Source organism: Diplotaxodon limnothrissa, linkage group LG20 (assembly GCF_057381915.1).
Source record: "Diplotaxodon limnothrissa isolate DT_005_m linkage group LG20, D_limnothrissa_male_GT1.1, whole genome shotgun sequence".
NCBI lineage: Eukaryota > Metazoa > Chordata > Actinopteri > Cichliformes > Cichlidae > Diplotaxodon > Diplotaxodon limnothrissa.
The window spans coordinates 23,104,053-23,126,160 of record NC_140615.1 but is presented as its reverse complement, the minus strand read 5'-3'; the positions used below and the strand labels follow the sequence as shown (position 1 = coordinate 23,126,160).

The following is a 22,108-nucleotide window of genomic DNA, read 5'->3' as shown; positions in this document are numbered from 1 at the left end:
AGCAGAGTGGGAGATAGTTAGCAAAGCTGCCAAGTGAAGGTTTTTAAATATCCAACTGACTGTAACAGAGTCATTTAACATTTAAAACTTGCAGAAGGTTTTCTTTTTCCTCCTCTAATACACCGATGTGCAACTCTAATTAACTACAAAGAGCTCAGTGTTGATCACAGATTCAGGCTCCTCTCATCTTATGATCAATTTGTTACAAGATGACGATCTTAACAACTTTGCAGTATGAATCTGTGCCTTTCCTCGTTTTCCCTTAAGCTATCTCATAAAAGTGTATTCATTTCTTCCAACATTAGTATAAACGTTTTTCTCCTCCCCTTTGAAATCCCTACACGTGACACATTTTTGAATTTTCTCATCTTCATCAAAGCTTTTACCTGTATTCTCAACATCAGATGCCGGTTGGCATGCTCAAGCTTCTTCTGACGATTCTCCAGCTCCTTGGCCCTCTGCTGTTCCCGCTGCAGCTTCCTGATGTAGTCCACTGATGCCTTCAGGATAGTGCCTTTGTTCCAGCGCATATCTCTGATATTTAAAAAGGAACCATTATTTTTACATCCAAACGTTTAAATGTCAGTAGATAGTCTAATGTACGCCTCTGCAGTTAACAATTAAGAAAGAGGAGAGAATAAGATTGAGGAAAAATGAGCAGAACTTTTGCAGAGGTCATAAAGTTCTTTGCAGAAATTGTTACTACACAAGACGTTTATGCACAATAGGTAGCCTGAGTCACAAGCAGTCATAAGGATGACCCTGAGCTCCCTGAAAAAAACATGAATGTTGCAGCAGATGTTTTGCAGGAATAAAAAATGATCTTTAGTCAACTTTATGGGAAAACATCCCTCCTGAGGATTTCATTTGTACAGTTAAGGTTAAGTTAGGTCAATTTGGAAGTGGTACTTACACCTTACAGGCAACTAATAAAAATTGGCAATGCTAGAAAGAAAATGTGTGCCTGCTTTTTCATAAATGTGTACTCATTTAAACCAGGTCTGCTGGTGAGAATCTTGAATTTGTGCATGTGGGTGGAGGAACCAGCTGGACTTAATCAAAACAACCAGGGCTGAACAGACATAACAAAAGCAACTGGGATCTTTTTAGACCCACAGGCGAGGTCAAAGGGCACAGCGATGAGAGAAGAATATGGTTAAAAGCTGAATTTGACAGTGTAATTATTATAAGCCTCATATTACATTTACAAATTTACAACATTTGCCTAAATCGAAAGATCTGTATAACTACAAACTGCATATAACTGAATGACCAGCTAGAAAAATGCAATTAAAACACAAATCATTTCCGTTTGCTATTTCATAAGCAGCAAATCTCTCCACTAATCTTGAACACTGAGTTATTAATCTTGCATTAGACTGGCTGGATGTTTGTGGTTGCCATTACATGTATTTTTAGAAGAGTTAATGTAAGAATATATTAAGTAACTTACGGGTCATTTGATTTTGGAATTAAAGTTCCCAACTCCTTAATTCGATCATTGATGTTAAACCGTCGCCTTCTCTCAACTGCAGAAAAAAAACAGAAAGGGGAAAGTATAACTAGGAATATAAGTATAAATATATAGATATTAACAAGAATTTGCTAATGTACTTAAAAATGTAGTTTAATAGTTAACCCTGTGACAACCAAAAGCACATTTAAATATTCTCACTTACTCAAATTGTGGTTGTCCTTCTTCTGCCTCTCTTTTGCCAGGGCTCTTACCTCTGCTTCTGAACAAAACGCATTTTGGTTGATCGACTAACCCGACAAAGCACGTATACAAAATGTGCAGCATCCACATTTTAAAGCTGAATACTCAGACGTACCCACAGGGAACCCTTCAGGCCTTTGATAGGTGTCAAATTTGCCACAGGATCCTGACTTATCCAGCATATGCATGATGGCCGGGGATTGTGAAACTACATGAGTAATAATGTTGTTTTCATTATCACAATGTACAGAATTGAAATGCAATACAAGACAATAGAAGACATAATCATGTAAAGTCAACATCGCCACACAGAGGAGGATTACAAAAGCTGGACTGGATACAAAATGCTATATAATGAGCTGCGCAAAGGCCTGGAGAGTAGAACGTTACATTATCATATGTTGTTACAGAATTACTGTTGCCTGTGCGATACAGAAGCTGAACAGATATTGTTAAATGGCACAAGTTAAACATCTGTAAGAACTTTATTTATTTTTATTTCTATAGCTCTGAGTAATTTTCATGCTTACCAGAGTATTCCCTTTTGATGTTTGGCAGATTGGCAGGGCAGGAGTTGCTGATGGGCAGACCTTGCTGGGGCATACCCTGATTGCCATACATGTCAATGAGGTTAGCAGGCACAGGGATCTGGGGAATTGAGAATTAAAAGAATTGAGATTTAAAACAGAGAGAAAAAGACGTAATATTATGCATATTATTGTGTTAAAAAATGACAGTTACATATGAAGCGCAGCACAGAAGAGATAAATTACAAGGTCAAAGTATTACACCAAGGTTGAAATCTGACATCATGGAATTTGCTTCTGTTTTACCCCAAGACACATCAAATGAAACGCAGTCATGTTGTAAACTGGCTGGTATGGATAAATCATGAGCATACATACCGTGTTTGCCATCTGAAGTCCTGGGTCCATTAGACCGAGGATGTCATCGCTGTAACTGGACTCCAGACTAATAATGTCATCAATTACATCGTCCATCTAAAACCAGACAAAGTACAAATAAGTCCAGCATTACTGATCAATTAATGTCCAAGCATCATTAACCCTCTCAGGCTCAAATGAAACTTTTTGTTGCTAATGCACAACCAAGTCCTGCAGTGGTACTTCTGAGTAAAAAAAACCTCATAAAATATGTATGTGGGGTAATCAGGTTGTTAGTTTTTAACTGTTGCAAATCGGCAACGCCTGCCTTGAGAGAGTTAAATAAAAAAACAGCCTAAAAAACTATGGAGACCTCACCTCTTTCTCGCAGTTAGAGTTGAGGGTCAATAAGGCCATAGGGCTGTTAGGGGCACTGTTGCCCGGCCCTGGCGGCATGCCCCCGTGGTCAGAGGACTGGTTGGGGCAGGGCAAGCTCAACGCCTGAGAACCAAGCTTTCCCAGGTACCTCTTCACCTGCTGCTGCTGGGACCGTTGGATATGGTACTTGGTTGGGTTCTCCAGGTGAGTCTGAACCTATGAGTGGAAAGATGAGTGAGGAAAATGCCAAGAAAAATGAATATGTATGTGAGAGGTAGGATATCTGATCTAAAGATTAATGGGTGTGTTGATGGTTGCAGGAGGCTCCACAGAACTGCTCCAACTACTGAAAGAGAAGTTATGCAAATATGCAGCTTGGCCACAGTAGCAATGAAATAGCACCAAAAGATGGAAGCTCATTTCAAAATGAGTGCTGCTTTTTATAAGTGCTGTTTCAAAGTTGTCTTTTATTAAAAACAACTCTAAATATAGCTCAAAGTCTTGTCTGTTCTTTGTATTTTACAGTACAGAATATAATATTAAAATCAACTTGACAGAGACTTCAAATCCTACGATGCATTATGCATTTTTCTTTTGAGACGCTGTCAAGAGTTGTTATCTCAAAGTCTCAGGAGTAAACAGTTTCCACATATTTTTCTTCAACTCCACTACTTTCTGCGGCTCCTCAGTAACAGTCCACATATTTTAAGGAACAAATATTGCACACGCTCCTATCTCTGCACTCGCCGCTTAAGGATAAATTTGATTTCTGTAGATCATTAATCCCCACACAGCATTAATGATCCAGAAAAGCTCCTGCAGGCAAATAAACAAACTTCAGAGGCAGTGTCTGTCTGGCTGTAACATTTTAAATTGAGCAGAGCTGCTCCAATCCCCCTCGCCTTTCCAAGTTTATATTTAAACCTTCCCGTCCTGTGCTCGCTTACGTTTGATGCAATTACGAATCAGTTTCAGGATTGCAAAATGTGGACGCTGTAGTTTATGATTCAATTTAGATACATAATGCAGTATCATAAATGGCAAAGACACATTTGTGTCAGTTTAAGACGAGAAATTTCAATTTAACCTCTCACATTATCTTTGAATCTATATTCATTTTTAAACATACCTCACAAGGTTGATATCCAAGCATCTCAAGCATCATTTCCTGTTTTAGATGTCCGATTTAAAACAAACAAACAAAAAAAAAACAACAACTCTAAACTGAGGAGTGCTCTAGCTGTTTCCTTCTTGGTTGCACCAGACGACTAAGGCTGCTAATAGGAGGACAGACACACCAGCTCATCTTTTAAAAGGCAAGAAACTTCATTAGTTATGCATGTCAGGGAATCTCTGTCAAATACAATGAGCCTTTTTAAATGTGTGTTGTTTTATGTAAAATCTGTATTTATTACTTTATGGTGTATCACTTGATGTCAGGATGTGGTGCAAACAGTTAGAGCCTTTGTTTTGGAAGGGCACCTCTTTTACTGAATCTTGCCCGGGGTGCTTACTCTGCCCTATCCACTTTGTTAACCCATGTGGATGCTTGGCGTGTGCTCCCTGTTTAACACAGCACAAAGAATAAAGTCTATGTCATCCTTAGTTGTCTTCAGCTTTTTAATTGACAAGAACAGGCGAATCATAAGCCCAAAAGAAATTATGCATTTTGTTGTGCATAAACTTTAAATGTCTATGCTTATTAACAGACCTGAGGAGGCCACGGGCTGTAGATGAACTCTAAGCTACCCCTGGCATTTTCCTCTGCCTATGTGAAAACTTCCTCAGTTTGCACACTGCACTCAAGAGTTTCAATTACAGCGAAAGGTTATAAAAATTAGTTGTTGAGACTGCCTTATAGAGTATAGATATTACTTCGTCCCATCTGTTGAAACCGATTCCAAATAAAAGTGTGATAGTCATTCATGTGTGCAGGTTTGCAATGTTCCAGATGTATATTTTATTATTTAAAATCATTGGTATTTTCTGTACACTATGGACATTCCCGTGATCGGCCTTATAATGCATAACCAGTATTCTTATTAACTATGCACTCACTGAATGCAGATTATTGTAATCTAATATAAAGGTTTTCACCCAGCACTGTCATAGAGATCATATATGATGTATATATTTTGTGTATGTTCTGAAAATCAACAGAAATGCCTCTCAGTATTTGCAGATTTACACATTTTAATTCAATAAACTCTGAAATATAAAATAAAGCAGACTAGTTTGAATGACTTAAATCACTTTTACAGGTGTATGTAAATAAAGCCGAGTATAACCATTAGGTCAGGTGAGGTTATCAATCTTATTGTCTCTCTGTGACTGTCAAATTCTTCTTTCCAGAACAGAAGCTCTTTCAGAGCCTCTTTTCCATGTTCATGTACCATTGTTCTTCAGGGGATACTCATGTGAGCCACATTAACATCCTCTACAACTGGCTATTAAAAATTGACACTATAGCTAGTTTTACTTACAAGAGCTGAGTCACATTATCTAGTCACACTTTGTATATCCTGCAGCTAAGACTCAGATCACCTTGGGCCGTAAATTGTCCTCACAAGGTTGTAAAGCTGACACCACAGAGGGGGGCACATTTACAGTCAGTCAATGACTCATTAACAAGAACGACATCACACTCTGGGCAAAAGAACGAGGCTCATTAGTGATGGTCACTAACAACATTCTTTATTCTTTACACTGCCTTCACCGTTGGTGTATTGTTATGCAAATGACGTCACCAGAAAATGTATAAAATTTGATCCATAATTGGATTTTATGCCACTTACTTATATATATGATGAAATGATTACATTTTAAAACTGCAGAGGCTCCGATCCTGATAATGGACTGAACCTAATCAAGAGCTATTAATGAGCAACACAATTATTTGCAATGCACGCATAAATAATGTGTAAGCAAACAGTGAATTCTTGTTATCTATGGTATTTATCAAAGACACAGGCTGATTTAAGTCAGTCACATTTAGAACAGGCTCTTAATTTTTCATTTCGATGCTGAAACAACAACCTTTGTTGTCCTACATTTTAATAAGGCCCCGTAAAGTTTTGAAAAAGAGAAATGTGTTCTGAATACATATCAACTTGATGTATTTATTTATTTATTTTTTAATAATTTTGCTTTAAAACTACTGTTAACACTCTATTTCAAAAAACAAATCAGTATGTGGGAAAACCTGTATAATCCACAGCATATGCCACAGCACAACCAGCGGCGTTGCAAATGTTTGTTAATTAGTGTCTTATTTATTCATATGAACTCTTATCTCAGCTTCTTTCAGCTGCTCACTTATTTGCAGGGGGTTGCCACAGTGGATGGATCCACATATTTGATTTGGCACAGATTTTGATGTCCTTCCAGATGCCCTTCCTCCCAGGGATTTATGTCTTCTCCTAGTCCTAAACGTGTGATCTTCTGCTTTGTAGGCAAATGCTTTAACCCCTACATTATGGAGCCTCTACTAATACATGTTTAAGCACAATGAAGAATTCTTTCAAGTAGTAATTACATAGACAGTGAGTGATTTTTCTGAAAAGTCTCACATCTTAGTTATTTCTTAATCTCAGAATCGAGTTCAGGTCAGATTCAGTTCTCAAGTATTGCAAATTTTGCTGATAATCAACCCCAAACATCAAGAATGGAACTGAAACTCCACACTGTATACTGCTTAGTGTATCAATTTGTATTTAAACAATCCTAGTGGCACAATTAATGTTTGTCAGATTTCCCAAAACAATTAAATTAAATTAAATTTAAATTTAATTAAATTTTTTTCTCGTTTTTGTTAACCAGGCAGGTTCTTCATGGTCTATTTAGTCTTATCAGTTGTTTTTTTGCAACACTTGGAAGTGCTGAGAACAAAGTGAGATGTCTTTGCTTCTTTTTCAAAGTTGTATGTTTTGAGTAAAGGAGAAATCAGAAATGCTGGACAGAGTCACTGGATGTAAAATTTACAGCTTAAAAAATAAAGCGCTACTTTTTAAAATCATGGCAACTGTTTTGCTTTCTTTCTGATTCATGTGACTAGTTTGAGGCTAAAATCATGCCTTTTGATAATTTGTAAAGGTATTTGGAATTAAATCCCACTCTTAAAAACATGCTATAACATGCTGCCTCTGTGTCTTCAGGCAGATGATGCCGTATTGGACAGAAATATGACAATATACAGTAATATTTCTAATACTTGAAACTCTCTTTTTCATTCCCTGTTTTTCATTTTTGTAATATTTCCATTACAGTTTGAGATGACTTGCCCAGTCCTTTCAGCATAGATACAATGATGAGACATGTTTCCTCCTCCACAGCTTTTCTTTCCCAGCCTGTAGCGTTTAGCCTCTCACATTTATCTTTTGGCCCTCTGGGGAGGTCCAGACCTCCAGCTTGTAAGCCACTGCTGTAAGCATAAACGTACAGAAAGACTGTTTGTTATACACACAAAGACACAAGTCTTGTGTGTGTGTATAACAAATCACACGCACATGGGTATTTTTGGCCTTTCTAGGCTTCTCGGCCTCGTGTCCACGTGCAGACACAGCTTTTAAGTTTAAGTTGAAAAACTAATCCTTTAGAAAACTTGCATGGGAAACTTTTTATGAACACTGTTTGTCAGTGATGATGTTTAGACAGAAAACTCACAGTGTCAGTGCTTCTTATTCGCCAACAAGTCTTTGGGGTTAGGGTTATATCACCGTCTGTTAGTTTGGCAAGCTCTTGGCAGTAGAGTGTTTTTGTATTTTCATGCAGACAGAGATTTGTTTTATAAAAAACAGTGATTGTGTGATTGTGATTTTTCCTAAAACTATTTTTAAAAAAAACACCCATGTACGTGTTAACTAATCCTCCATCCTTGTCTCATGCATTTTAACACACCCACAGCTGATAGCTGGCACTGTCTAAAGATAGAAACAAAAAAAAAGTTTATAAGGGATTACTGTAGGAAGCCTACGCCACCCCCTCTCTCTCCCACAGACACACACACACACACACACACACACACACACACACACACACACACACACACACACACACACACACACACAGAATTCTAATATAGAAACAAAGAGGGCATTCAGGGCATTATGTGCACAAGACAAAGTATAAAGGTGCCCTAATTAAAACTACAAGCACAACTGCATACACCCATTAATACAGCACATGTAACACTTGGCTTTGAGTGAGTAAAAGTCTTGATTCATTTGTGCTACATTTACACACTGCAGGGTTAGGGTTAACTAAAATGATTGGCCGATCAATGAAAATGCTAAAAAACAAAATAAACAAACTAATAAACGAACCTATTCTGATAACTTAATTTGTCATTTGAGTGAATTTTAAGGTGAAAGTAGTTTCTAGATTCAAGTGCGGTGGAGCTAAGAATGTAAGGACTTGCTGCTTTTCTTTATCCATGTGATAGTAAACCGAAGATTTTGTGTATTTGGACTACTGCTTGTAAAAACGAGCCTTTTTTAAGATATGAAGCTGGAATTTAACCCTTTAAAAAAATGGTGACTTTCGTTTTTCACTAAAATGTAGCAAATGAATGAATGACGCAAACAACAATGCAAACATAAAAATAAGATAATTTCGAATGAATCTCATTCTAGTACATGTAACTAGTAGGTTTAGGCAATCTGTGACAAAGACATGTTTAGCAGGTTGAAATCTGTTTGTTCTGTCTTTACATTGAAATGAGCACAGGGGCTTCTTCTAGCTTGTTTTGTCCTCAGGGATTTCCTAAATTATCCCACATAATTAGATGATCTCACTGTTTTGGGTGAATTCAATGGAGCCCCTGAAGGCTCACAGATCCCAGCCTGGAACATCTCGACCTTGTCAAGCCATACGGCTCCTGTTGTTACATGGAAATAATTTTAGGCGTGACAAATCATTAGTTTATAAGCTGGAAAAAGGATCATTTAATGGTGTGCTTACAAAGCTGGCACACTTTGTGGAAGCACAGAACATACATAGAGTGACAAACATCTACAGGACTGCTGCTGCATATAAACTACGTGCAAGAAGTTTATCGTGGTGATGTTCATGATTGATTTAGAACAGATACATCACGTACTATTGCACACATCTACAATTAATCATTAGGTTTTCAGTTTCTGTAAAGGCCCAGCACGCAGAATAATGAATTATAGAGAGATCTTAGTGCCAGCAGCCAGCATTCAAACTTCACTTAACAGTCTTTCCAAAATACAGTTTAGAAATGTGGCATCAACTACTAACTCTTGGCATCTGTATCCATGGAAAACAAAAAAAGCTTGTTGTTTATCATCTCGTTTTTAGCCACCAACAGGCCCAAGGGCATAAGCAACATAACCCCCAAAGAGTCAGAAACACTGCAGAAATGAGCACAAAGCATCCAGCTGTACTAAGAGAGGACGTAGGGTTAGTGCAGAATGACAAACAGTGATTTGTATTTTTTTGACTTGCATGCTACAGGCATTCCATGATGGGCCAACCAGGATATATTAACAAGACTGCCCCCATTTTCTATGCAGACTAGAAGAATAGGCCACTTTGTCTCACAGTTAAGCTGCTAATGTGCTCTGCAGAATTTGCAGACAGCAACTGTGATGCTAATGTGAGCAGCAATTTATGGGTTTTCCTCTGTACTTTTGTAATGCTGTCATGCAAAAGCCCAAATTACCACCGAATAAAAATCGTGTGTTGTTTGTATAAAACTTGGGTTAAAATGAGCAGGAACTGCTAAAAACAAAACAAAAAAACTCCAACCAAACAAAAACAGAGATTATGATCACGTGAATTTGCTCATCATCTACAATCATATTGAGCAAAAAGGTACTAATAACTAACGTGATTAAAGTGATTAATCAGTGTTGGTTACTGCGGAGAGAAATGTTATTAAAGCTATCCTGTAATTTCATGAAATGAACACTGAAGGTTTTTTTTACATGTCATTGTGTGCTGAATCAGTTCTGAAATCCAAACCAAACTGAAACATCTGTGTGGTACTTCTGTGTATTTTCTTTTGTATATCGGTCACGAGCCGTCATATAATCCACAAAAATTGTACAGGGTACTTTGTTCTTTTTGTGGCGCCATAAATCCTTTGAAAAAGGAAAAAAAAAAAATCAGAAATCATTTTTTTAACCCTTTCAGAAACCTATCCTTCGTAAATTTCAAAGCAGTGTTTTTTTTTCTCTAAAATATTCCATGGAATGAAAGGGCTGGGGGCTAATTACAAGCATTCTTCACTGAATTAGCGTTCGGTGTGTGGTAAGGCTGTGCTCGCCTTTTTCTTGATCCCCAAACTGATCCCCTTCTTATTCCTAAAAAGGTCAGAGGTCACTTGGTTAATTAAGGGTCCAATCAGTCTTTACATAAACTCATCTGAGCTTAATGTTTGCACTTTTTGAGGTCCAGCAGCTCTGCCTGGTACCCCTGAGCTTTATGTGGACTCTGCTAATCTACCAACAGACAGGAGAGCAGGTTAACCCAGCTCAACAGCACCAAGCTGGAATGGCCTTTTCATTTGAGGACTTCAGTCAATGAAGAATTTCTGTAAGCTCTCGCCAAAGCAGAAAAATGACTCTAACTTGATGTATTGTACACAAGGTTAGGGTTCGGGGAGGGGGCGTCCTAAGTCTTTCAAAGAGCTGCAGATTATAGAGAATAAGTAATGTTTATACAGCGTGAGAAGGGTAATGTTTTCAATGGCTATACTGTTTTTGTCCTTTACTGTTGGCCCATGCCACACACATCCAAGGGTGATGAAAGTGTGGCTGGGCAAGCAACCATGAAATCTCAGAGAGTGTTGTGGGTGGATTTAACTCAACAAAGATTATTCAGTAAATCACAGTTTATCGGCATCGTTACTACTCTGAGATTAAACAGTGCAATTAAAATGTAGTAAATGTCTAGGTAAAATTATGACTAAAAGCTTTTAGCATACACACAGCTGAAATTGTTTGCCAAACATAATGGATAAACAGCGTGAATAGCTTCATACAACTGTCAGCTAACAGTATGGGTTAACAGTTGAAATCGCAAGATAAAACCACAACTAAACTGTTGACATAGTACCGATTAACTGATTAAACTTTTACCTAACAAGCACAAATGTCTGACATTTTTAGACCTTTAACTACAGGCATTATTAAACATAAGTATTTGTACGAGATCCTCTTATGTGTCACATATATTTTTCACGTGGAAGACTTGTTCCTGTTATTGCACAATTTTCTAAAAGAGGAAGTCAGAGACAAAACCAGCTGCTTATTGACAATCCATGTTAAAGAAATGCAAAATCTAAAAATGCACAAAAAGGCAAGTGTCCTCGTGAGTAATTACACTAACTACACAATATCTTAACACCTCGATATTGATATTTTTTTCAGAAATCACAAACAGAAAAGTTGAAAAAAACGCACTAAGTTGATATGTAAGGAAGACAAAATTCTCATAATTTGCACAAAAACACTTTCCAAATCACTACCACACAGTGTTTTTTTTATAGGGAAAGCCACTGAATTCAAGGTAAAATGCCGGAACAAAAACACTACAAAAAAACCCAGCAATTATACCAAAATCCTCAGAACACGACAAGTCGAATGAATTTCTAAAGATGTTTCATCAAGATTGCAACCTCTGAAAGCACATGCTGTGGACAAACAGAAAGACTTACCGAAATGCGTTGTTAAAATGTGCTCTCGAACACTACGGTCTCTACTCGTACAGAAAATCTTAACAGTCTCCTGTCCCTCAGACTGCCAAGGAATCAAAGCTATGAAAAGATGTGAATGTAGCTGAGCAAATAGGATTAAAGATGGCTAAATCCAAATGGCTGGAAGCACAGCATGCATTAAAGAGGAATTCTCTCAGGAAAGATAATCCCCATATACGCATTTTAACACACTTCACTCACTCCTGTTTTTTTTTTTTTTTTTTTACACACAGTCATAGTAAACCATGATTGCCCGACTATTCATGCACGAGTCACTAAAATCTATAAATACATCTGGACCATTCAGGCTGCACCAATGACACATACAAAGTTTAATTCCACAAGTGGAAACTTTACACAGATACCGTAACAGCCTTCTAATAATACACACCACCCCATTCTTTGTTGCTCCCTACCATCAGAAACTTGAACCATGCTTTCTTACCTTTAGCACCTCCATTGGGACCTGTGCAGCAGGTGGTAAACTGACCGGGACACTGACATTGATGGCAGGCGTTTGGGCCTGTGTAGTTTGTGTGTACTGGGAGGCCTGTTGTCGCTGCTGCTCCCGCCGCTCCTGCTCCTGAAGCTGTTCCCGCATCAGCTGTTGCCGCAGCAGGATGCGCGATGTCATGGCCGAGGAGCTCAGCGGGGGCTTGGATGAACTGTGTTGGTCTGACGGACTGCTGCGGAGGGGAGAAAGGGATGATTGGATAAGATAAGAGAGAAGGCAGAGGGTCGATTAGAAAGATGAGGTGAAAAGAAAGAGTGCTAGAAAGGTTAGAAAGGGGTCAAGAAAACCAGAAAAAAAGAAGAAAATTGAGGGACGATGGATGTAATAAAAAGCCAATGTTAGCATGAAGAAAACTGGCAGAGAGGATGACTTCAGGGGAAGAAGTCAAAAGGGAACTATTAGCTTTTGTTCTGCAAAAATTAATATTAAATGACTGGTTGATCTATGTTGATAACCTGTTATTTTAACCTTTGATGATCAGTCATCGTCAAAAGCTTGTCAAACAGAACAAGCAAAGCTATGGGAATTTGCAATGAGCACTTTTTGTTGCTATTTTTTATTTTACAAAGATAAATAATTAAGCAGCCCTGCTTATTTGCTCTTAGAAAACAAATACTTGAACCTCCATGAAATCACTTACTATCAAGATCTATTATCAATTAAGATGTCCTTTCAAAAAGGAAAACAATGTTGTGATTTTAATGACTTTGGAAGGCACAGGCATTTTGCATTTGTAGACAAAACAAAAAGAGGAACATTTTGTCTGTAAAGGTTGTTTCAGTTTTCCCACTCTTTTAAATTTAGATGGCTACTCCCCAGACAGAGTCCTGAAGTCCTAAAATAGAGAGTCTCTGCTGAAGCAGAAGTTGTCGGGACAAAGCCTCCATCGAGTGAGTGATCCTTTTGATAAAACTCAGTAAAATGTCTGGCCAATCCAGCTGTGCAGTAATCGCACTAATTAGCCAGCGGAGTCAAACAGCCTCAGCTTGCAGCGTATTCAGTGGGTGTTGAGCCCTCAACATACCATAAATCTCCCCTCAGCAGTGGATATAATCTCATTGTCTACAACCACACCCACTGAACCCTGCACCAGATATTAGACAAAACAATACTGTATAACAAATATATATAATAAAATATATTATAAAAGCAAAACACAGGCTGAACTCTGGCTTTTCTCTGGAAGCACTTCAGTGGTTTGGGTGTCTAAATTCAACAGCTACGTTTCTTCCTTTGTTCCTTTGTGCTTCACCCAATATATGGAATCAGGTTTAGTGTTCAAAAGAATAATTCCTTCTGCTGTGTGACTTTGGGCGATTGTGTTTCCTTTCATCCCACAAATTTCACAACAAAAGTCACTAGATCTAAAACTCTTGATTTCCTCTGCCAGAGCCAGAGGCTTTGATTCTTCTTTTTTTCCTTTAATCTACTTCAGTGATTAAATGATCAACGGTTTGTTGCAAGAACAAATTCGTTTCTGTTCCCTTTCTTTTGGTTTTACAGTTCAAATGTGACATTTGAATTGATTTGGAACTACAGATGGATTTATTGTTACATTCTTTGGATAAACTAGAGCTGATTAATAATAATAATAATGATAATAATAATAATTAGTCACGTTTGTTACATGTTGAATGCTTTTGGTTGGAGAAATCAGCTTTTGTTAAAATGAACAGTTTTTTTTTTAAAATGAACGCTTAAATAAAAAAACATAATATACACTGAATAGTTTAAGTACATAAATGTACTGGATAGTACAGTACCTTTATCACCTACTAGAAATCAGTACTCCTAAAAACTTGAGGAACTTTCTGCTTAATTTGGATTTTCACGTATCTGACAGCTACATTCATGGAGGTTTTAAAAACACAATGAATTTAACAAAGAAGCTGTAATGTGTGGAAAGAATATAAAAAGGGCAACACAGTAGCATACAGTTTAAACTACCACTTACTTAAGTGCTTGCTTTTTACTACGTGCTTCTAGATGCACAGAGTGGCTTGCTCAATTTCTGACCACCAGGAGTGCTACTGAGCAAAGTTTTTGGGTGGGTCCACAGTTTGTATGGCATTGTTTGAATTTGTGTTGTGCATAAATGTCAAGGTTATAGTTAACTTCAACTAAACTCAAAGCAAAAACTGGTGTGAAAAGAACTTTATGAACCTACATAAAAGTGAAAAGTTGGAAAGAAAACTAAAATTACATGATCAGTTACAGGAAATGTTTTTTGTTTTAGTCTTTGTAAATTTGCTCACATTTGTCAACACAACCAGCCTGAGGAGGCATTGGTGCGTGCTTATTGAGAATACAATGTGTACATAACTCTTAAGTCAAATGTTTGCATAGTAATAGCCATTACAAACTTCCTAAGTCTTGCCCCTGGCAAATAGCCCACTTATTAAAATAATGCAGTAAAATGAATACTGAAACTAATAAAACGTAAACTAAAAGGAATTATTTTTAACTAAGAAAAATTTAAACATGCAAACCTATTTTGAAAGCTAACTTAGCTTTACTGAATTAAAAAAAACAAAACAACTAAAAATAAAGTAAGTGATGAGTGACTCGGTGAAGGTACTAATGCTTTTAGAAACCTGTCAAATAAGTGAAGCTAAACCAAGTAAGCCTCTATTCTGCTCACAGGCCTTACAATGCTACAAGATTTCTCTTTGTGCATCCTTTTGTACTAGTGTATATGGTCCTCAGACTATCAGTATAATATTCCTTTATTTTGATGTTGCTTATGGGAGAGAAGATCCTGTATCCTGTTTTTGCTTGTATATGCTATAAGTTATGGTTCTTAGAAAGCATATAAAAATAGTAAAAAATTGACATTGGCAGAAGTAAAAAGTCAGAATTGCTCAAGAAAATTACAATCGACAAGTCTCTTATAATTTTATAACTTATAACCGCTTTGCAATTGATTAAGAAATAATTTGTAAAGATGATGTGAAAACCACACTGATTCTGAAAAGCTTGCTGTCCAGGCTTGAGCTGAATTAAACTTGTTGCACATTTATGGTGGAGTTTAGAGTTTTACAGCAGGACAAAAGTGCATTACCATGTTATTCTTTATTCATAATTGTTGGAAGAAATAATTGTAACCGAATTAAAATTCTGATACAAGTGCGCAACACTATGTAATTCAAAGCATTGTAGGAGGTAGCATTTTAGGCTAAAAATTTGATATGACATGATCTAGGGGTAGTGTTAAAATAAAATAAAAGTATGACTTTGGAGAGTTTTTTTCTCGTAAATTTTTATGTTCTTTTTGTTTTTTTGTAAATGCACCTGTTTTGTTTGTGTAAATTTGCTATTTTTTCATAAATGTGAAATTTTTTCTTATAAACTTTAAGAAAATTGCAAAATTTCTCTTTTCAGAACCCTGAAAAAACACATTTATTTCTTTAGCATCTTTAGCTGCCCTATTACAAAACTGTACAACATATGACCTCATGGCGTTTTTTTAATACGCTCTTAATAATTTGATTGACTTGTGTTTGTGTATACGAATGACCAGAAACCTCTCAGAAAGGCAAGGCTGAATGTCTCTGTCTCTTTCTCTCTGTTTCTTTCTTTTGACTGTTTGTTGGCTCTTTGCCAAACAAACCCATGAAAGACATAAAAAGCTCTTTTGTCCTTTTAAAATTTCATTCGTGTGTGCGCACACCTCCTCTTATGTTCGTGTGTATCTCAAGGGAAAAAAACGGAAAAAACAATGGTTGTACAGTCTTGAAGAGTCCCACCCACTCAACTCATGATTCCTCTGATTCTGCTCACTACTGTGCCTTCATCATACTTCACCATTAGTCAAACTGTCAGAGCTGAGACTTTGAAGCAGAATTCAGTGACACACTAAAGACAACAAACAACCAGGAAAATTCAGCTGCAATACTGCATCAAGACAGAAATCAAGTAACATTGTGGAGCGACAAAGTCTGAGAAGAGTCAAAACACTGAGCTGTTAAAGGAAAATACTCTCCAATAAAGATGCACTGCAGCTGTAAAACTGCTGGTAATTGACAGGCGATCATTCTGCAGACCTAATGACTTCTGTGTGACTGAATAATAACTCTACCATTACAGTCTCATCAAAAAAAACAAATAACTAGCATGCCAAAACATGATACCTCTTCTGTTATTAACTTTATGTCTTAAGTATGAGATTTCTAAGCTTTTCAGGTACTCGCTCCCTTGCTATAAGTGACCAGTGACCAGCTGCAATTAACTATAATAGACTGATAAATGTATATCCTGACATACAAAAACTATTCAGCACATAAAAACACAAGGAGAAATCTTCCAAGACTACTTCCCACATATAGCCCAGTGCATGGTGCCCTTCATGTGTACATAGTGTTGAACAAACATATAGATTCCAAAATAAAGCCCAAATGCACTGCAGCAATACCACAGATGCTGAGGCGCCATACTCACAGACAATCAAATGAACAGGGTCTGTACACTTGCACTCCTACAGCCTCCATATTTGTTTGTTTTTCCCTGAAGGTGCACCACCCGCCCTTGGAGAGCAGTGAAAGTCATGCTGGTGGTGCAGCGCTGAAAGTGTGTCAGAGAGGGGAGGCTCCAGGGCCCGGCCTGGAAGCTCCAATCGCCACGCAGAGTCCCAGGCATAGGACCAGCCCCGTGCAGAGCAACAGCAAAGCAGAAGAGAGGAGCGTGCAGGCGTCCACTGGAAACACACTGTCCATCAATATGCCGCTTTAAAACCACGCAGATAGTGTTACGCTTAGAGACATGTGCCGACACGTGTTGGGTAGATGGGCTACAACCAAGTAGGGGTCGCTGTCCTGTGAAAATCTTGTATCTCAAAAGTATCATAACTCAAAAACGTGTTTGCTTTTGCCAAGTGACACTGCATTTTAGAGAAACTGAAAGGATTTCAAATGGTTTATTTAAACCTTAAAGTCTCCCTTTATTTGTAAAATATGCTGCTTATTGTTTCCTCTCATGTTTGACCTTCACAGTGCATAATAATAAGTTTGACACTACCAAGCTGACTTCACATTCATCTGCTGAGACATTAACCTTAATTTGAACTATTTATGTGTACATATTAGCATGACTTTTTTACAGCTTTCATGGCTGATACAAATACTCACTTTCAAATGACAACTGCAAAAAAAAGAAATAGTACTAGAATGCAACATATGTTCTGCTGCTGCAAGAGGCTGGCACACTACACAATAGAAATGAACTGACATGAAAGAAAAAAAAAGACACACTATGTGCTTATTTTCATTAGTTTAAACATCACTCCCCAGATTAGGTGTATTCTAAAGAACCACATTAAACTCATTAAAGCTCAACTTTTCTCCCGCTGGTGGCCGTTCAGTGTGTTTTTCAGGAAGCAGACAGTGACTTACGCAGACCACACTGCATATAACTATACAGTGAGCACAGGATAAGAGCAGTGAAAATAGGCAATCTAATCAAAACACAGGCAAACTGAGTACTAGTAACAATCCTGTCTCCTATTTCTTTCTCTCTACCAAACTGCAGGAGTTGCTGCCCTTCTAGCAGACTACACAACCTCTCTGCTGGAATACAAATGAGTGATTATGACCCTACATGACAGTGTATTGATCTACTTGGACTCCTGTGCTGATCAAACATGCGCAGCTTGGTGCAGCTGGCATGATAGTATGAAGTCAGTCACAAGCAGGCAAATCATAGAAAATAGAAAGCATCTGTATGCATGTCTAGACCGTCAATTATGTGGGGTTTGTACACAGGGAATGCAATAGAAGTGATTTTTTTTGTTTTTTGTTTATTTGTCTAAACACCAAACAGAAAAACAACTGTACAAATGATTTAAATTAGGTAAATAGTTCAACCCTGCAAATATCTCGGTAAACATCTGGGTAGAAACTTTGTATTTACTGTGCATAAACACTGCATAAGCACAGGAAATGCCTTAGCATCATCAAACACAGACAAAACAGCATTTTGTTGTATAGCCTATAAAGTTATATATAGCAATGCCTTTTTGGAGATATGGTGGGGCCCTACGCATTATTAGGTACATGGTTTTAATGTTGTGACTCACAGATATCCTGACCTGTAGTAAAGCAGCAACTGTCACTGACTGCTGCTATAATAGCCGTTTTAAAAAAATCAAACAACCCAATGGTCTACAAAACAATGGCTATTCCATAAAGAACTGTTAAAATAAAACTTATACATAATTATTTCACTCTCAAGTACAAAAGCACAACAAAACAGGGTCAGTCATAAAAGCATCTAAAAAGAAAATCAGGTACTTTGCAATGTGCTTCCAGGAAGCCAGGACTGGATGGAATAACTAGAACTTGCTGGGTCTTATTTCTGTAATTAGGCTCTGTGCTCTTAGTAATTCCCCTCACTTGTGTTCGGCAGGATGGCCTGCTCTAGCTGCAGCTCCCTCTCTTTCCTGTGTGCTTTAACAATGAGTGAGTAGAGCTTCCAAGGACAGTAAGGAGGAGCCTTTGATACGTTTCCCTACAGCAGGTTGAATGAGTGCAGAAGATTTTCAAGTTCATTGATATAACAATGATGTGCAAGCACAACATAACAGCTTTTCATTGTGAGACTGATTTATTCTCGGCTTTCCTTGAAGGTGATGACAGACAATCAACACATTCTTTCTTCGTAAATGAACCATGGTAACGATTCGTTGCTGTAAAATATGACTCTGAAAAAAAATAAACAGACGCAATTATGTGCGTCTTAACCACAAGTTAAAATTTAATAATTAAGTCACCGTGTAAAGGTATTTGTTTTAGCTGTTTAACAGTGAAGTGTGTTTTTTTTTTCAACAGCTAATGCATGCAAGTAATTACTTGTTATAACCTCTATATATCCTTGTAATAACAACTTACTGCTTAAATAGTTAATGAGTCATTTCCGTCTTTTTTCAAGCGAACGTGCCAAAGATTCACTGGTTCTGGTTCTTCTTGTATTTTATTGAGTAAACAACGAATTAATTCTGCACTAATCAATAATGAATCATCTAGTTGCAGGCTTCAGACGTGATCATGCCTGAAGGCTACATTTCTTTTAACTGTTAAGAATAATGACTTGTGTCAATAAAAGCGACACTCAAAGGCCTCCTCTGTTATTGCAGTTCCTTCTGGGCACCAACAGAGGCAGACAAAGATCACACGTCAGGAATATTAAAACTGCAAACCCAAATCAATCAGTAAATAAAAGATGTAGAGTTTATGATTTTTCTTTATTTTTATTTTATTCTTTATGAGGAAATCTTAAGCAGATGTGCTTGAAAAGCCACATAAGAGGTGAGAATGCAGAAAGATAACCATGATTACAGGACAAGTTGTTCTGACTGTATTTTACTCCAGCCTCAACACCTGTCTGTGTCACTTAAGCCCCTCGGTCTTTCTTAGATCATGGATGAACCTTTTTGGCATCTCTGTCTAGGACACCTCGTGGGAACAAGCTGCTCTGGACACATAGTTTCATAACCCTCAAACTCTGACTCAGCTCACGACCACTGGCTCATTGCTTTGACCTTAAATGCCTATTCTGTACTTCAGTTCTATTGCAGAAGAACTTAAATTGATTTGTGGATGTCTCCATCATTTTACTAAATTCTCTTTCCCTCTTCCTTATTTTAATTTGAAAGGTTTATTTTCTTACCAAAATATTACTACAAATGACCAAGATCTTCATTTGCTTGTTAGACACTAATAAGTTGTGAAAACTACAATATTTCTTCTGTATTTCTCTGCATCCTTGTCATTTTTAGGTAAAGTAAAATGTCTCTTCCAAAGAACTCGATCCACATTCAAGGCCCATCATCTTTCCAAACATGCCTGTAAGGAGTGTGCATTAACAGTAAGCCTGAGGTTATTTTCTTCTCTCAGCTATCATTATTATGCAAAGTGCCCCAAGATTCATTATAATTTCTTCTTTACCAAAAACAAAAGTAAAAAAGTAAACAGAGTTTTGCAGCGTTAAAAGTTTTGACCGCAGTCTTTTTTTTTTTGGGGGGGGGGGGGGTGTAATTTATGATTCAATTTTTGCTGACTTAAATCTGACACTTCTTTATTTTCAGCTGTGTAAAAGAAAGTTTTTTCAGGAGACTTTGAGTTCCATTCATGTTTTACCCCCCAGGCCAAGATCCAAGACAGAGAACCCAAAGTGTAGACCCGACCCACAAAGACCCATTGCGAGCTATTAAAACAGATATTTACTGAGCAACATAAACCAAGTCCCATTGTAAAGTTTTCACATTCATTCAATTCTTTATTTTCAGCTTTGTATGATTTGAAGAAAGATTTTGAGGAAGTCTTTATATTTAAACAGACAGAGATGCGCTAACAACAGTTAATGAAATGATTAACACTGACAATCTTGCTAGCAATTGCAGTTTTGCCAGAAAACCTTGGGATCCAGCATTCATGCAGGTGTAACTTTGATACATACTTCCACGCCAAGATCCCAAATGACAAAAAGTTCAAAGCTCCATCCGCAAAAACCCAGTCCCACAACCCACATGACCAAAGGGTCTGCCAATAAAAAGGTTCAGAATACCACAGAATACCCCCAATGTCTTTGCTCCAATGGGCCACAGCTGTTTTTGTGGCTTATAACAAGCAGGGGTTTTAATGTTGTGGCTGAAAGATGTACGTATGGCATTAAATGTTAAAAGTGATCATTCTGGCATAAATTGTTACGGAAACATGTTAATTGAGCAACAAGAAAATTTCATTGTGAGGCTGATACTAAAGCAACACATTTGTTTGTTTGGTTTCTTCTGCCTAGTGTCTGCTAATCTTTACTGGCCGGGGATCTTTCTGTGTAAGACATTTGCATATTTATTCATCCATATGGATTTAATATAAGCTATGCTCAAAATCTAGTCTGTTCATTAGAAAGCAAAACTTTCAGCCTCTGTATTGACTGAGGGTGCAAAAAAAAAAAAAAAGATCCCTAGACTCACAGTTTCTGATATAACACATTCCCTGCTAAATTTATATAGCTTATTTACACTGCATAGAAGACTAGTTTTGCCGCCTGTCTCACATCTATATTAGGCACAAAAAGGTTGGCACGACGTCAGCAGCAGTCTGTGTGCTCTGTCAAACTGATACGCAGACAGCCAAAAAACAAATAGATCTATGAAAGCTAAGATGACATTTTGTCGCACACAAAACTTCAAATTTAGAAACTTCTTAAGCAGCTATTAGGAGACATCAGACAACTCGGTAATCAATCAAACTAATTATAACCATTTTGCACAAAACTGTCTTATGGCACAGTCATCGTGATTATTTATTATGCTGGGTCATCTTCATGTGATAGAAAGGGGAAGTGGGATACCTTCAATCAAAGCCACGGTTCAGACGACTTCACACATTCAGGAGAAAAATGACATAAAGAAAAACAAACAGCAAAGATTCAGAAACCGTGCTGATACTTTGCGTATACTTGGAATGGCTGCTGCTGCTGCTACACCAGCGACGAAAACAACACAGCCTCAGATTCAGGCCAAGGGTGTATAACAGTGTAATGACATTTCACTAATGAAAAAATTGAAGACATTAGTTTAAAAAATGCAGAACTAGGTTAAAGGCTAAGACTGTCCAAGATGACAGTTCTTCCTCAAACAGTTCTTCTAACTGGTGTTTTGATTGAATTTAGAGAAAACGAGAGAAACCGCAAATCTGCAAGAAAATATCAAGAACGAGAGGAAGGAAAAAAAAAAAAACTGGAGTCTAGCGAACGTCTGCAGCAAGAGTTCTGTCCGAACACAGTGGCGTACTGTCCTCTGGATGTCTCGCCCTGACAATGAGGCCATGTATCACCACCTCTAAACTACGTAACAGAGAGGAGCAGACACAAAATACAAAACCTCTGACACCATCCTG

General features: G+C 37.6%; 1 protein-coding gene across 8 annotated transcripts in view; it reads right to left on the bottom strand.

Annotated features, from left to right (window-relative positions):
* mitfb (melanocyte inducing transcription factor b) overlaps window positions 1-22,108 on the bottom strand; it is a 29,037-nt gene that overhangs the window by 4,339 nt on the left and 2,590 nt on the right. For 2 of the 8 annotated variants that reach the window (XM_085345356.1, XM_085345350.1), the window contains exons 2-9: window positions 12,147-12,387; window positions 2,980-3,195; window positions 2,623-2,718; window positions 2,248-2,365; window positions 1,833-1,925; window positions 1,680-1,736; window positions 1,454-1,529; window positions 387-534 (exon numbers count right to left, since the gene is read on the bottom strand). In XM_085345356.1, the coding sequence (XP_085201482.1) occupies window positions 387-534; window positions 1,454-1,529; window positions 1,680-1,736; window positions 1,833-1,925; window positions 2,248-2,365; window positions 2,623-2,718; window positions 2,980-3,195; window positions 12,147-12,387 (1,045 nt within the window). Of the gene's footprint in view, window positions 1-386; window positions 535-1,453; window positions 1,530-1,679; window positions 1,737-1,832; window positions 1,926-2,247; window positions 2,366-2,622; window positions 2,719-2,979; window positions 3,196-12,146; window positions 12,388-16,652; window positions 17,081-22,108 lie in introns of those variants that run through there. The other 6 variants (XM_085345354.1, XM_085345355.1, XM_085345352.1 and 3 more) reach the window with 6 other exon arrangements.